At 33.6% G+C, this 16365-nt stretch overlaps 2 protein-coding genes across 3 annotated transcripts; both read left to right on the top strand.

Moving 5' to 3' along the window:
- The first annotated feature begins 5484 nt into the window (after positions 1–5484).
- On the top strand, positions 5485–7263 carry LOC128227640 (uncharacterized). The gene is made up of 2 exons (XM_052938361.1): positions 5485–5828; positions 6259–7263. The coding sequence occupies exons 1-2, from the start codon at positions 5796–5798 to the stop codon at positions 7261–7263; spliced, it is 1038 nt and encodes a 345-aa protein (XP_052794321.1). The 5' UTR covers positions 5485–5795.
- A 1248-nt stretch (positions 7264–8511) lies between these two features.
- Positions 8512–14046, top strand: LOC128227636 (putative leucine-rich repeat-containing protein DDB_G0290503). Of its 2 annotated transcripts, XM_052938351.1 has the most exons (5): positions 8512–11141; positions 11277–11475; positions 11867–11941; positions 12035–12124; positions 12433–14046. In XM_052938351.1, exons 1-5 carry the CDS (start codon positions 8512–8514, stop codon positions 12727–12729), a joined length of 3291 nt encoding a protein of 1096 aa, XP_052794311.1. In that variant the 3' UTR covers positions 12730–14046. The 2 variants fall into 2 exon arrangements, with proteins under 2 accessions (XP_052794311.1, XP_052794312.1); XM_052938352.1 differs by lacking the exons at positions 11867–11941; positions 12035–12124; positions 12433–14046 and having other exon boundaries at positions 11287–11450.
- The last annotated feature ends 2319 nt before the right edge of the window (positions 14047–16365 follow it).

The following is a 16365-nucleotide window of genomic DNA, read 5'->3' on the forward strand; positions in this document are numbered from 1 at the left end:
CCTATTAAAAGATATGAGATGAACTGAGTTATGTGATTAAATCAATAGAATTTGCATTGAGTATATATTAATTTAATACCAATTTTTATTATTAAAAATGGTCAGAGTGGCAAACCCACTCATAAATATCAGCAAGATACATTTGTTTGTACGCAGATCAAGTGTCCGAATCCGAAAATGTATCAGTTATACGACCAACTTTGGTAATTGATTATAAGTTAAAACATGCTTAATCGAAGCAAATGCTCTTTTATGTTCTGGTTTAATTGTGAACACATAGTATTTACAATTGGAATTAACCATATGAAAACATAAGATCTTGATAAATTGCAACCAGGAAGGTAACCAAATGGCATGCACGGTTTATGTACCAAACATATTTGTATCAGGGTATCATTGTTGTAGAAAATTTAAAATATGAGATTGTCATATTTAAAGGTGAACACATACAAAATGCTCATTTTAGGCAATTACGAAAAAGACAACACTACGGCAAAAAAATATCTACTGATATTTGGCTAAAAAAGTGTGATGAATATGAATTAATACCTCGATATACAAAGGGTTAATTTATACCAGCCCAGCGGAACGTAGGGATTACATATTATATGTACACACGTAAAATAAAAAGGTAAAGCTAGACAATTTAATGATGGCGCGATTAGAACGTAAATGAAATTAAATCAGGTACCATTATGTTTGTATTCAAATAGATTTTAACTTTCGCACAGTCGCTTTTGATTCTAAGATAGGGTTTCAATCCTAAACTAGAACTCTATGAATTAAATATGTCGACTGCCGAGAAACTCATGTTTTATATCGCCTAAAGGATGTGAAAACACTAATTGTAGTTTCCCTTCATTCGATCGTCCGTCCGTTCGCTTGTTCGTTTGTTTCCGATTCTGTCCGATACAATATACCTCATCTCAGCAAAATCTTGCTATCAATAATGGGATTTCATTTAAAAGTCACAGAATTGAAGAGCACCGAGGGAAGCTGAGTTGTGCAAAATATATTTTCTCAAAACTCAAGGTCACAGGTTGAGGTCAGTATTGAACTGTATTGATTTCGTTGCATTAAATTGTGTCTTAGCAATATGTTTTGGACTATAAATGGAAATTTAGTCAACGGCCACACAGTGCAAGGGCTCTATTGACAGGTAAGTCGCGTATAGAATATGTGCTCTTATCCGAAATGTCAAGGTCACGGTTGGAGGTCAATGTTATACAATGTGCATATGCTATTCATAATAATAATTCGTCCGTCATCTGTATTACCAACTTAGACGTCTCCATGAAGAGAGTTTCTTTAAAAATAGCAAAAGGTTTGATTTTTTTATAGAAAAGAACGTTGTCTTGAGTGAGGATGCGAATGAAGCATATATAATCATTTACAAAGTGAAAGCCACAAAAGTATACAAGGCATGGCAAGTATACAAGCCAAATACCAAAAGAATATCACTTACCTTAAAGACGTCAATGCAAATCTTCGACGTGTTGCTTCCATTGTTCCAGCCGGCAAAGTAAATGTTGCAATCTGGCAAGCTATTAAATTTTGTCAATTAATAATGCCGATTATTTTAATAACGTTTGGTACAGATTTAATCAGAAATGAGTGTGTAATGGTTATGGACATACTGAATATAGTCAGGTTCGGCAGCTCAATGGTCATTACTTGAGGCTTATTAGCACTAACAGGCTGGTTATTGAACTCAGTCGTGACATGATGGTAACAAACTTTTAACCCAATGTTGGTACAAACTGCATAACATATGTTTAAGAAAGACAGCGGAAATAAAAGTATGAAGTCGTGGATGAGAACGACGACGCCGATTACGACGACTTCTCAGGTACACAAGTAGTAGTAGTAGTAGTAGTAGTAGTAGTAGTAGTAGTAGTGGTGGTGGTGGTGGTGGTGGTGGGGGTGGTGGGGGTGGTGGTGGTGGTGGTGGTGGTAGTAGTAGTAGTAGTAGTAGTAGTAGTAGTAGTAGTAGTAGTAGTAGTGTGTAATATGTGACGTTTATTCGTTTTACACACTAAATCAGAAACGTTAAACTCCGACGCTTTTAAAACAGCTTTTACTAAGATATTTGAATATCAGTCCTATTCTACTCTTGTTCGGGGACTGTCATTATTTTTTATTTGTATTGTACGACTGTTTACAAAAGGATTAAGCATTCGGAGGTATTGGAGAAATATATTTAAGCGGTTGTAGGTCCGTCCCAATTAACAATAAATTGCTGAACGATTTAAGATATATAAGTAAACTACGCAAAATTTAAAGTGCAGAATTACCTTTCAAACAATATTTTAATAATTGGGTGTGTAGCAAATATCATTGACAGACCACAATAGGCTCAAACACGAATGTCAAGCAGTGCGGTACCAACACGACTTATTACCTGTCTTAATGTTCTAGTGTTATATTTTGGCATCACCATCGGCGCAATATTGCAATGTGAACGTCATTTGTTTGACTAGTTTACAAACCCTTTACACAAAAATGCAAGCAGCAGATTTAATCATATCATATTACTGTTTCCAATACACATAGCTTTAAAAGGGTCGCCACTGTAGAAAGCCAGATCTTCCTTGCTATTTGGGGGTTGTCTTTCCTTGTAGCAAACTATTTTGGTATTTGAACAAGCAAAGTTTACATCTTAAGTAACTATTGTTTTAATGGTATCATACCTAGCGAATCGTCACTATCTTAATGCGGTTTGTATGTTTTATCAAGGTTATCTAATTAGAAGTTCATTTAAAACAGTCAAACAAAGCTAAGATAAGAAGATACCATACTTTCGAGGCTTAAGGCATGTTCCTTAATGTTTACATATTCGGTTTTCATATTCGGTATATATTCATTCATTTAAACCCCTTTACTTTTTCGTATGAAAACATATATGCATCGTGCTTATATTGGTCACATTACAGTCGGATCTCCTTAAATATTTTAGATAGTTTTGACTTCTCTTAAATGTTAGCTGTTTTCATAGCAGTAACTATCGGGTGTGGTAATTATATAGTGTTTACTGAAATATTTATAATATTTGCTTAAATTATTCAGATTACTTATACCATTTTTACATTTTGACTACTGTTAAAATATTGGGGGTTTTATGCAAATTGTAAGCAATTGCTGTTGCTGTTTATGCCGTTGTTTTTTTCCCAATGGATGTTAGAAGTGTCCATCTAAAATGAAGTATTATTCGTTTGTTGTGTTGTGTTATACAAATGCTCAGTATGGTATTCGATATTACGTGTATACCTAATGTTTCAGTATCAATGTATCAATGTTCACTGATAAGTTGAGTCCTGATACTGAATTTTAACCTTTTTACTTAAAACAGATGTGCATCTTTTACAATCGAGGCACTATGTACAACGTATTCGGTGATTATTGATCTTGTTTCGTATTCAGCATCGAGCGTATGTTTTAAATTATCAAGAAATATTGTTTCAAATGTCTAATTGTGCTGGGTCCCGAATCGCAATTATATTTATCTAATACAAGAAGTAATACTACTGAAATTGAAGTTTGTTCCATAATTAAAAACAAACATTTGAGCATATAGTACTATGTATAAATCTGATGAATTAACATGTTCTCTATCTGGCAGAATAATCAGGTATATAAAGCATAGCATGTGTGCAAATACTGTACTTTAAATATACCCTAGTATACTGATTTACCTTAAGTTAGTAAAATTCAGTAGGCGATTCAAATATGTATGGTAGATAATGACACGCATACAATTCTATAAATCAAAGCAAAATAAATACGGGTATATATCAATTCGTTGGCTGGGTGCCAGCTAGATTTTCAATACCACGAAAACAATACATGTTTAATCACAAGGAAGCAAACTTAAAGACATTCACTACATGGATCAAGAATATTAATAATATAGTTGAACGGACTTAAACAATAGTTCATCATACTTCAACATAATTTGAAATATATAATTTTCAATTGAATTAATGTTATAATTTTTTTATAATTGACAAAACGTATCAAACATACATACTACAACACAAAATGTTATGGAGAACATCAAGATACATGAAGTTCTTGTACAATCTATATTTAGATATATCCCAGCTTTTGCATAACCCAATGACATACAGCTAAATCATCCTACTGATTTTGAAAACAGTGACATTCAATTTAGACCTGAAGCTTCCAAAGACAATCCTAATGTGGGTGCATGTATGTCAAGGTGGAATGCAATAAAGCATGAGTGTGAAATCTTCCGTTTTGGTACACGGTATACTAAGGCGCAGTTTAACAATGATGAACCTTAGGCATCGTACCAACAAGTATTTATGTCTATAGAAAGTAACTGAATAAAGTATTGTCATAGAAATCAATTTGTCAACTACTACGGCCATAGTTAACTATATACTGGAAACTTTCCATTCGTAATTATCCGAGAGCCATCTAACCTTGGACCATTAAACCTTAATGGCAGGTATCCCTTGACTAGCTGACGATCCCTATTGTTTATTAGTTAAGTAGGTGAAATGTCAATGTGAGTTAAAGCAGACTTTGGAAAACTTTATTTTCAACATAATTTGAGAACAATCTGATGTAGGACAATAATACTTTAGTAGTAGATTAGATTCCCCTTTTACTAGAATGACCTATATTTGTGGCAGAATGTCAATTGATCAAAGGCCGAGGTCACAATCACCAGTCTTATGACTACATGGAAGAAAAAGTGACAAAATATACTTCATTTTGACCAAAAAAAGTTTATAAACTCTGATAAAAAATGATTTTTAGGCCTGATTTTTAGGTCATATGAGTGTGGCTGATTCACATTAGTTCAATTAAATAGATAAAATAATTTGAATACGACAGTTCAACAACTTGTTCATAATTTATGAAGGCAAATCCCTTCATTCGCTTTTTCCCTAATGTTTTGAATATATTTACATATATGTGTGTGTGTGTGTGTGTGTGTGCGTGCGTGCGTGCGTGCTTGCGTGCGTGCCTGCTTGCGTGCGTGCGTGCGTGCGTGCGTGCGTGCGTGCGTGCGTGCGTGTGTGTCTGTGTGTGTTTATAATTAGGAATAAGGAATAACGACATTTATAAACACTCTTAATCTAAAAGTCTCTTTTGTTGTTTGTTCTTTTTTATCGTACTTGTAAATGTTTGCAAATATGGTAAAGGTATATTTTAAAGTGTCTGCGCATTACAATTTGAAAATTTGCGAAGTGTTTTATAAACAAGTCGAAATTAAAATTAAACAAAAGCATGACCATATATCAATATATAATTTAAAAAACTTCTATGAATACAAATAAACACTGAGCTCTACTTGAGATTTAACCCAGATTTGAAATTCAATAAGTTTATCAGATAAACAACATACAAAGGACAACGTACGTTAATGGGCATATACGGCCTCTATATTTCAAAAATATTAAGTTATTAACTGCTGTTACTGACATATTATTGATATTTCTTTAAAACTTCGGAAATACGAGCTACACATGTTCATTATTCCGTGGTGTATTTTTAAAAAAAATCTGGATGAGGCCGATTTCGGCCCAAAACGTACGTTGTCCTTTTAACGATGTTTAACCTGAAATCGAAAGAGGAAGTAAATTAAGACGGTTTTTCAAATTCATATCTATGAAAACATAGAGCGGCAAACATGTGTTAACTTGTTATAAACTTGATAAAACGGCAGCTTAGCACATTAAAAACAATAAACATACACAGATAAAAATGTTGTGAGGGTAAAGGACTATTTGTTCTACAATGGATAATTGTGAAAAAGGGAAACAATGGCGGAAGGTTTTGGATTAAGTTTGAAAAAGGTACATTTTCATATTTTAGTTGCGATAAAGTTATACTGAATTTGAATAAAGCGACTGCAAATATGATATTACAAATTTAAATGTTAGGAGTATTGATTCATCTCTAAAGAATTGTCAACAAATTTGTAGAGTACACGGACACTTCTGGGATGTTCGTAAAATCATAATTTAAAAGATATAACCGATTTTATCTATAAAAACTGAAATAAATTAAATATCGTTAACTTTTCGTACACGGAACAAAATGTAAAATAAACAGTAACTAGCGTGCTCAAAGTCAAATAACATCGCTTATATGTATTTGTTTTCATAAATGGGCACTGAACGAACACATGTTCTAAAACAGACACCTATGGAACCCGTTGATATGTCGAATAGATGGTTGAACTCAAATCAACTTAACAAAGACGAAATCATCAACCCTTTTCAGGATGAGGTGTATAAATTGGTACAAAATAATCATTCGATGCAAAGAAATAACGAGTGTCTAGAAACACAATTTCAACAAGATTTATGTCATGCTGAATCTTTGAAAAAACAACTTCATCAGCTGCAGTATGATAACAATCTTCTTTACGACGTGATCGAACGACAAAAACGTGATTTTTTGTCTGGCAAGGATAAACTGATTCAAGAAAATAAAACATTAATTTTCGAACGAGATGATCTACGCAAGCAACGTGACGAATTAACAAAGAAATTAAATGGTGAAGCTAACTATGCATACAAGTCAAAACCTTTCCTGAGTGATAAACAAACGAAGAATAACTATCTAAAAACGAAAACAACATGTGTCGTTGGGCATACAAATTGTGAACGACGGGTCACATTTTATAAAAATAAAGCCAATATTGTTGATAAACAATGTCGACATTTGCTAGAAGAGAATAGTCAATTAAAGAATCAAACGGTCGAACTACGTAAAGAAAAAAATGCAATACAAACACGCTATGAGAAAAAGTTCAGTAGAGACGTGCCCGTCACATCTACTAACAGAGGTAAAAATGGCTCCACACACTCTCCAAAACTGACAGGTAAGGGAAGGCCACCAACGCAAAGTGAAAAAACAACGACATCTGAAGATGATAATTCAACGATTGCATATATCCAATTCCTTCAGAAAGAATGTGATAAATGGAAACTGAACAATGATCACTTGAATACAAGAATAGAGGAATTAGAAAATAAACTACTGACAAACAATCACCAATTAAGAAGTTTTGAGAACGAAGTACAAAACCTACAATATACAGTTACGAATAATGAGACAGCGAATTCCAAACTTAAAAACGAAATCAAACTTATTCAATCCGAGTTTGAGCTATACCATAATTCAACACAGCGGGAACTGCATGCACTACGTGACACTATTAGAAAACAACAAAAACGTATCGAATTGTTAGACGATGAAAAAGATTACGAGAAATTCAACTGAGGTAAAAGAATGTCAGGAATTAGAAATACAAAGACATAAAAAGGCTTTGAAAACATTTCAAGAAGCACATTATGATTTTCAGCTGAAAATTCAAAACTTAGAACAGCGTATCGAACAAAGCGCAGATCAACTTCGTGTGGCCGAAGAACAACTTAACATCGAAAGATCAAGAAACATCAAGTTGTTAAAGAAAATGGTTCCATACGAAAGGACAGTCGAGAAACTTCGTGTGATGACCGAAACATACGAAAGCGAAAGATCTAGAAACCACATGCTATCTAATGAAAAAGCTAAATGCGAAAGGACAGTCGACAAATTTCGAGAAGTAAACCAAGAACTCGAAAGCCAAATATCAATGTCGGTGAAGAAAGATAAATTCGAAGAAATAGTTGAAAAACTTCGCGTATTGAATGGAAATCTGGAATGCGAAATGTCACAAAACGACATGCTATCCAAGGAAATAAACAAATACAAAGAACAGATTGAACATATGGCAGATTACCATGCACTTCTTAGACAAGAAGATAAAAATTCGAAATATTTACAAATCACGACTGAAAAAAATCAGCTGTTGAAGCGACAACTCTCTAGTATTAATCGGTCTGAGCAGGTCTTGGATGAGGAAATTGATTCTCGAAACAATGAAATCAGAGAGTTAAGAAATGATCTTGAATGTAAAGACAGAGATATAAGTAAACTTCAAATTGAACTTCAGCGGCAGTATCAAGAAATTGACAAAACAGTGAGTGAACTTGCCGTGATAAAAGAGACAAATGTAAAATATAAACGACTGGTATCTTATCTACAAACAGAAATCAACCAATATAAAAGTAACTTGGTATGCACAACCCCTGACTCATCCAAACGGACAAATAGTGTTTCAAAGCTAAAATGCGAAGTGGAAAATGCAAAAACTGAACTCTCTTTAATAAAAGAACAAAACAAAACAAATGAACAATTGGTCACTGATTTACAAATTGAACTTGGCCAATATAAAAGAAACTTGAAGGCAAAAGACTTTTACACTGAAAAAATGAGCAATACTATTACAAACTTAAGACTTGAGATTGAGACGTATCAGAGCGAACTTAATCAAACACGGGACGAACTGAGAAATGCGACTGAAATTAGTCTTAAAAAAACTGAAAAAGCGTTTATTGATGAAAGAGGTTCTTTAAACAACAAAGTTAGAGAGTTAACAGATATGCTCAAAAGAAAAGACAGCGATCTGCGGACGACGGAAACGAAATGGCTGAAATTTCCTCAATAGAAGAGAAAAATATCAAACTTGAACGACAGGTCGCAGATTTACAAATTGAAGTCAACCAGTACAGAAGTAACTTGAACGAAAACAGTTCTGCCTCCACTAAATTGACCAATTCTATTTCAAACTTAAGACGTGAAGCGGAGTCTTATCAGAGCGAGCTCAATCAGGCACGGGATGAACTAAGAAATGCGACTGAGAAAATTCAACAGATAGAACGAAAGTTTTCTGATACAAAAAAGACTGATCAAAAGTTAATTGATACAACAGGTTTTTTAAACGATAAAATTCTAAATTTAACAAATATTCTTGAAAGTAAAGAAAGCGATGTACGGAAGATGGAAACGAAAATGGCTGAATTTTCTTCAATAGAAGAGAAAAATAATAAACTAGAACGACAGATCACAGATTTGCAAACTGAAATCAACAGATATGAACGTGACTTTAACGACAAAAGTTCTGCTTCCGCTAAATTGACCAATACTATTTCAAACTTAAGACGTGAAGTGGAGACGTATCAGCGCGAACTCAATCAGGCACGGGATAAACTGAAAAATGCGACTGAGAACAATCAACAGATGGAACGACGAATTTCCGATCTTAAAAAGAGTGATCAAGCGTTCATTAATGAAAGAGGTTGTTTAAACGATAAAATCCAAGAGTTTACAAATATTCTCAAAAGGAAAGACAGCGATGTACGGAAGATGGAAACGAAATTGGCTGAAATTTCCTCAATAGAAGAGAAAAATATCAAACTTGAACGACAGGTCGCAGATTTACAAATTGAAGTCAACCAGTATAGAAGTAACTTGAATGAAAACAGTTCTGCCTCCACTAAATTGATCAATACTATTTCAAACTTAAGACGTGAAGCGGAGACGTATCAGAGCGAACTCATTCAGGCACGGGACGAACTGAGAAATGCGACTGAGAAAATTCAACTGATAGAACGACAGTTTTCTGATACAAAAAAGACTGATCAAAAGTTAATTGATACAACAGGTTTTTTAAACGATAAAATCCTAACTTTAACAAATATTCTTGAAAGAAAAGAAAGCGATGTAAGGAAGATGGAAACGCAAATGGCTGAATTTTCCTCAATAGAAGAGAAAAATAATAAACTAGAACGACAGGTCACAGATTTGCAAACTGAAGTGAACAGATATAAAAGTGACTTGAACGACAAAAGTTCTGCTTCCGCTAAATTGACCAATACTATTTCAAACTTAAGATGTGAAGTGGAAACGTATCAGAGCGAACTCAATCAAGAACGTGATGAACTGAAAAATGCGACTGAGAACAATCAACAGATGGAACGACAGATTTCCAATCTTAAAAAGAGTGATCAAACGTTCGTTAATGAAAGAGGTTGTTTAAACGATAAAATCCAAGAGTTAACCAATATTCTCAAAAGGAGAGACAGCGATGTACGGAAGATGGAAACGAAAATGGCTGAAATTTCCTCAATAGAAGAGAAAAATATCAAACTTGAACGACAGGTCGCAGATTTACAAATTGAAGTCAACCAGTACAGAAGTGACTTGAACGAAAACAGTTCTGCTTCCGCTAAATTGATCAATACTATTTCAAACTTAAGACGTGAAGCGGAGACGTATCAGAGCGAACTCATTCAGGCACGGGATGAACTAAGAAATGCGACAGAGAAAATTCAACAGATAGAACGAAAGTTTTCTGATACAAAAAAGACTTATCAAAAGGTAATTGATGAAACAGGTTTTTTAAACGATAAAATCCTAAATTCAACAAATATTCTTCAAAGAAAAGAAAGCGATGTACGAAAGATGGAAACGAAAATGGCTGAATGTTCCTCAATAGAAGAGAAAAATAATAAACTAGAACGACAGGTCACAGATTTGCAAACTGAAATCAACAGATATGAACGTGACTTAAACGACAAAAGTTCTGCCTCCACTAAATTGACCAATACTATTTCAAACTTAAGACGTGAAGCGGAGACTCATCAGAGCGAGCTCAATCAGGTACGTGATGAACTGAAAAATGCGACTGAGAAAATTCAACTGATAGAACGACAAATTTCCGATCTAAAAAGGTCTGAACAAGCCTTAATTGATGAAAGAGGTTCTTTGAACGATAATATCAGACAGTTAACAGATATTCTCAAAGGAAAAGACAGTGATATACGGAAGATAGAAAAAGAATTGGCTGAATATTCCTTGATAAAAGAGGAAAATGCAAAAGCTGAACGACAGATCACAGATTTACAAATTGAAATAAAGCAGTATAAAAGTGAATTGAAAGACAAAAGTGATAATTTGACAAAACAGACCAATACATTTTCAAACTTAAGTCATGAATCGGAGAGATGTAAGAGTGAACTCAAAGAGGCCCATGAGAAAATAAGGAAGTTAAATCTACAATTGAAAACTGTAAATGATGAGCAAGAAAAGTGCAATCATCTCATTTCTTCTCTACGTAAAGAGAATGCAAAGCTGTCTATGTACAAAGACAATGACCAGACAAGACGTTCAGAAGCAACGCTTAGCCAAAGAGAACACGAACTTAGCCTTGCTTTGGAAAAATCACGACGCGAGCTCCGTGAAGCTCAGCATGAACTAGATGATACAAAAACAAGGTAAATTCTACCATGTTGACTTTTATTTCATGAGCCTCCCGATTCCGATTTGTTCCAATCTTTTAGTTAGAAGTTTTTATTTAAAATCTAAAAGGCATCAAATCAAACTCTCTGATATGTGCGTATATATTTCAGGCTGAGTAAGGTTATGGGACAGAAACTGACTGACAACAATCCAAATATCGCCGACCTGAGCGATAAAAATCGACCAACAAAACTTGCTGAGCGTTACTCCGAATTGTATGACAACCAATGGACAGATGCATTTGAGGTCATTTGCAAGCGGTTACACGACGAAAATTCTACAATCGAATCACTCATTGACATATTGATGGTATGATATAGTTTTATATTTTGTTAAGAAACGAAGGCGTCAATAATTAATATTTATCAATTGGGCATTCATCGACGACTCTGCTTTGCATGAAGTATACAGTAGAAGAATGTAAATAGCAGAATTTAATAAAAAAAATGTTGCGTGGTCGCCAAATGGGTCTTGTACAAAGTGAAGGTTTAATTAACAAAACATAATCTTATATATTAAATCAGTGGCGTATGCATTTGCAACTTTAATATGTATTAAAAGCGTAATATATACCTAATTTGAAATATCATGAGCATTTCATGCACTGAATCAAACTCGTTAAGGAAGTACTGTATTATGCAAACTATCTGTGCATTTTGCATTTATATTTTGTTTGTATTTTTGTATTGTATATTTTAAGAATGCTGCTAAATATTGTCGCGAAGAAGCCATGACACAGTTGGAAACAATACAAGGAATTTTGCTTCCCCGGAAGGTAGGATTTATATTTTAGTCATTTACGATGATTGTGGTATTTTACCATATACAGTGTAAATGTTAGGGCAACTAATTATATATCTATATTTAGACTGGATCCACTTTTCCGTCACTTGTTCACAAGAATTTGAAGGATTGTCGAAAAGCACTTGGAGAACAAACAGGAGCCGCCATTTACGAGGTAGAATTTAATCATTAATACAAAATTCAATTTGAAGTTCACTAACCCACATTTGTCCTATCATGCACGTCGCATAATTGTAAACAGCGTGAACATTACATATTTAGCAATATATACTAAATTTATTAAAGTAGGACATCAACTGACACGCTGCATTATCCATACGTTGTAGTAACTCTAAAAACTGAAATGTAAACTATATGAACAAGCCAGATGACACGCGCTGGAAACATTACATCACCGGATATGTATCAATTTACACTACATGAACAATAAATAACCGTTTTTGATATTCTTATTTATTTTAGAAATACTTACAAGACATTGCTAAACAGCGTCAGCAGTCTTTGCAACTAGAAGTAAAACCATACGTCAAGGAGTGCGTTGAACTATGTTGGCTAATGAGCATACAAGACCCACCCGTTGTCGTTGCATCAGAATTACAACACGGTGCAAATTTCGACACGGACTTCTACAAGGCGTACACCAAGAGTGGTCCCCTGATTGACTACGTCGTCTGGCCCGCCCTTTGCCTCCACGAGAAAGGTCCACTGCTTTGCAAAGGCATTGCACAGGGATATGGCGGGAAGAAAACAAAATACTAGTGATCTATGGGGGTGTTTCTTTGACGTTAATAGTTACTTCTTTGTTTGGTATAAACGTGCTTAAATTTGCATTATAGATGCATGTGTCATAAAGAAGACGCATTTTATGTTTGAGTGACTTTACTTGTGTAAACAGCAATGTCAATTGTAACATGTAAATAAGATATTCCGTCCTATGATTTCCAATCCACTTCAAATGCACCTACTAGTTTTACATTTAATATTTTATTTCACGTTTATCTGATGCATTCTTTAAAAATCTGAAACATTTCCGAACATTTAAGATCAACCTTTTTTCTCGAAAAGTTCAGGAATTAAACACGCTTGTTGATTTATAGTTTGAATAAGAGTGAATATAACAGTATTGATCCCTTTGCAAGATATTAAAGCAGGAACTTAAAATAGTAACTGAAACTGTCAACAGCATAATTGTCGATATCAAACCAGTGGAAGCAATGTAAAATGTGTTATTATAGTTACAACTCCGCGTCATTGTTCATGCGCTGAAATACTTTTTTGCGTTCAACAGTCAAACACTTAAACTCGTTTTGGCAAGAGCTCAGTATAAATAGTTAGCATTATGCTTAAGGTCATTTGAAAAAAAAAATGTTATGAAACAAATACGCGTTAAGCTGAATATTTTGTGTGTTTTGTTGTTGTTGTTCTTGTTGTTGTTGTGTTTTTATGTTTTTTTAAACGCACTTTTTAACCTACATTGGCCTACGGTCTACTCGAACGTCTCATTATGTGTGTAAAGTCTGACATAAGGTATCTTTCAGAAATAAATACTAAACTAGTTTGTTTCGACAGATTCCTGTCGTTCCATATATGAAGAAACACGTGATAATAGATGTGTAATAGATTTTATTGTATTGCTTAGTTTGAGCAGAATTGTTGTTTTTACTGTTATTTTTTTAATTATTGATATTATATATAGTCAGTGTACCAAACATACATATATGTTATTAGAGCTTAGTTCATACATAGAAATGCATGAACCAAATAATCTTGCGAACCTTGAATCTTGTTCAAATGTCTGATATTACTGCTTAAAACAATATTACTCAAGTGATTTCAAGATATGTAACAAAACAGATTATATAATATATTGTATATATATAGAAAATTACTCTTTTACACAGATGCATATTTCATTGAAATCGAAAATCATTATATATAGTGTAGTGAAGGGCATTGATTTGCTACTCGTCCACAGAAGGTTGTATACAAACAATGTTTATTTTGTTTTTATCTTAATGTGTTTGAAAAAGAACAGACGTTTTATATATATTTAAATAAACTCATCATATAGCCTCAGTAGTATTTGTCGTACTCAACGTTTTAGTGAAAATGAAACGAAAGTAATTCTTGGAAAGATATTTCCACGTTAAGGGCTTGACGACAAGCAAGAGATTATTCTCCCGTTGCATATAGTGCTTTAGGAGGATTGTTTATATAGCACGTATATTTTAACAGTTCAGATATACCTTAATCGTAGTTTTCATTGTTCTACAAGGCCATGTACTTTCTAAGGTATTCGTCCATTCTACTTATAACATTTGAGTAGTATATAAACATGATGAGAGTCATTTTCAACACAGGACTTTGGCCCTCTCTTTCATTGTTTAAAATGGCCCAGTTATGTTTCAAAAGTATTTCTATGAAATCATTTATATCATGTATATGTTCGAAATGGCCCTCCAATTTGATTTTCTCTTTTTTATACATTTTAATGATAACAAGACCTTCTTAACTTGGCCTATTAAACGTTTTGCGACGAACTAGTTTATGTGATTTAAATATACAAATAGTATTCCCATTCAGCCTATGAATACATAATATATCGATAAAGGACAAGTTAAGCAAATGACATGTGCGGAATTTGTACCAAATATATATGTATGAGGGTATATCACTGCCGTAGAAAATTTCATATATGAAATGGTTAGATTTTAACGTGTTCCCTCAAAAATGTACATCTTTAGGACATTACGAAAACAAAGATCTCACTTCGTCAAAAAGGGTATAGGGTCGAAAGGAACAAATAAAGTCGGTCGGTTTATTTACGCCTTATGTACTCAAATTGCTATCTATTGATATATGGCTAAGATACTGTGATTTATATGAATAAATACCTCGATATATAAATGGTTGAATTATTACAGTTCAACAGAAAGGACAGATAACATATTGTATGTACACATGTATACACTAAAAGACAAATGAAAAGCAAGACAATTTAATGATGGCGCAATTTAAGCCTTGATAGAGTTAAAATCAGATACAATTATGTTTGTACTCATATAGATTTGGACTTTCGCGTTAAGTAAGTGTTTCAATCTTAAACTAAAACTCCATGAATTGAATACGTCGACTGCTGAAAATACTCATTTGTATGTCCCCCAAACGATGTGTATACACTAATCGCACTTTCCCTTCGCTCGATCGTCCGTCCATTTGTTTGTTTGTTTGTCTGCGTTTCTGTCCGGTACAATAAACCTTTCAGCAAACGTTGCTTTCATTAAAGGGAATTCATTTAAAAACCACACAATTAAAGAACACCGTGGTAAGGTTGGTGGGACCAAAATTCCGTGATCTATTCCCAAAAACTAAGGTACAACTTAGAGGTCAGTATCAAACTGTATTGATTTTATAGCAATAAGTTGTGTCTCACCATAAGTATTAAATAGGAATTCGAAAAATTGGAACACAGTAAAAGGATTCAATTGGAAGGTGTGTCGCGTATAAAATACATGCTCTTATCTGAAAGGTCAAGGTCAGTGTTGGAGGTCAATGTTATACAAAAAGCATGTGGCTTCCATAGTGATTACTCATGTCACATCTGTGTCATGTGGGTCAATATATTTTTAAATGAAAAAAGTTGTCCCACTTCAGGTGTATATGTCAGTTACAACCCTTTATTCAAGCACCCTTTATCATGCAATACAAGCTTCGCCAAGGCCAAATCGGGGACAAGGATGACAGCTCTTGTTAAACGGAAATGAGAGAGGACTAATGTTACTAGAGCGACATGGTTCACTAAAGAACTAGATAAAGATTCAACATATTTATTAAGTAACGTAAACATATTGTTTCTTGTTACATGATAAGTTTAACTTACAATATATATCACGTGGCATAATCATTTCTAATCAAATAATTGCATATTAAGTATATAAATGAAAGAGAAAATTAATAAACATATGCATGCATAAATAACAATATCAAAAGAGGTTGGACTGCTACCTTTTTCATCCAACAAAGAACAATTTAAATCCATTTTTATTATTGCACTACATTGTTAACAATATTAGAACGTATAACAAATGCTTAATGAATAAATTTACACAACCGTAGGAGAACATTAGTATTACCTGTAAAAGTTCAATTTGACAACACTTGGTTTTACATACTTTTTCCGAATATTTTCATATGTGTAACAAATACAGACAAAATGATATTCCTCTTCCAAATCACCAGAACCACATATTAAACAATATCGTTGCTCATGATTTATTCCATCATTGCCGTATCGGCCAGTTTCAATACGTAAAGGGTGTGAAGATTTTTGTACATTGTCCAAAAACATACAGCATTGCTTTTACAAATAAAGATGAAGTGTATTATATGTACAGA

This window comes from Mya arenaria, chromosome 3 (genome assembly GCF_026914265.1).
Source record: "Mya arenaria isolate MELC-2E11 chromosome 3, ASM2691426v1".
Lineage (NCBI taxonomy): Eukaryota > Metazoa > Mollusca > Bivalvia > Myida > Myidae > Mya > Mya arenaria.

Excerpts from the sequence above, each read along its gene's own strand:
- LOC128227640 (XM_052938361.1), top strand. The coding sequence starts at position 5,796 with ATGGCGGAAGGTTTTGGATTAAGTTTGAAAAAG. Across the intron at positions 5,829-6,258 it reads TTGGATTAAGTTTGAAAAAG|GATGAGGTGTATAAATTGGT; the intron begins GTACATTTTCAT and ends AACCCTTTTCAG.
- LOC128227636 (XM_052938351.1), top strand. The coding sequence starts at position 8,512 with ATGGCTGAAATTTCCTCAATAGAAGAGAAAAATATCAAACTTGAACGA. Across the intron at positions 11,142-11,276 it reads CTAGATGATACAAAAACAAG|GCTGAGTAAGGTTATGGGAC; the intron begins GTAAATTCTACC and ends TATATATTTCAG. Across the intron at positions 11,942-12,034 it reads GAATTTTGCTTCCCCGGAAG|ACTGGATCCACTTTTCCGTC; the intron begins GTAGGATTTATA and ends ATCTATATTTAG.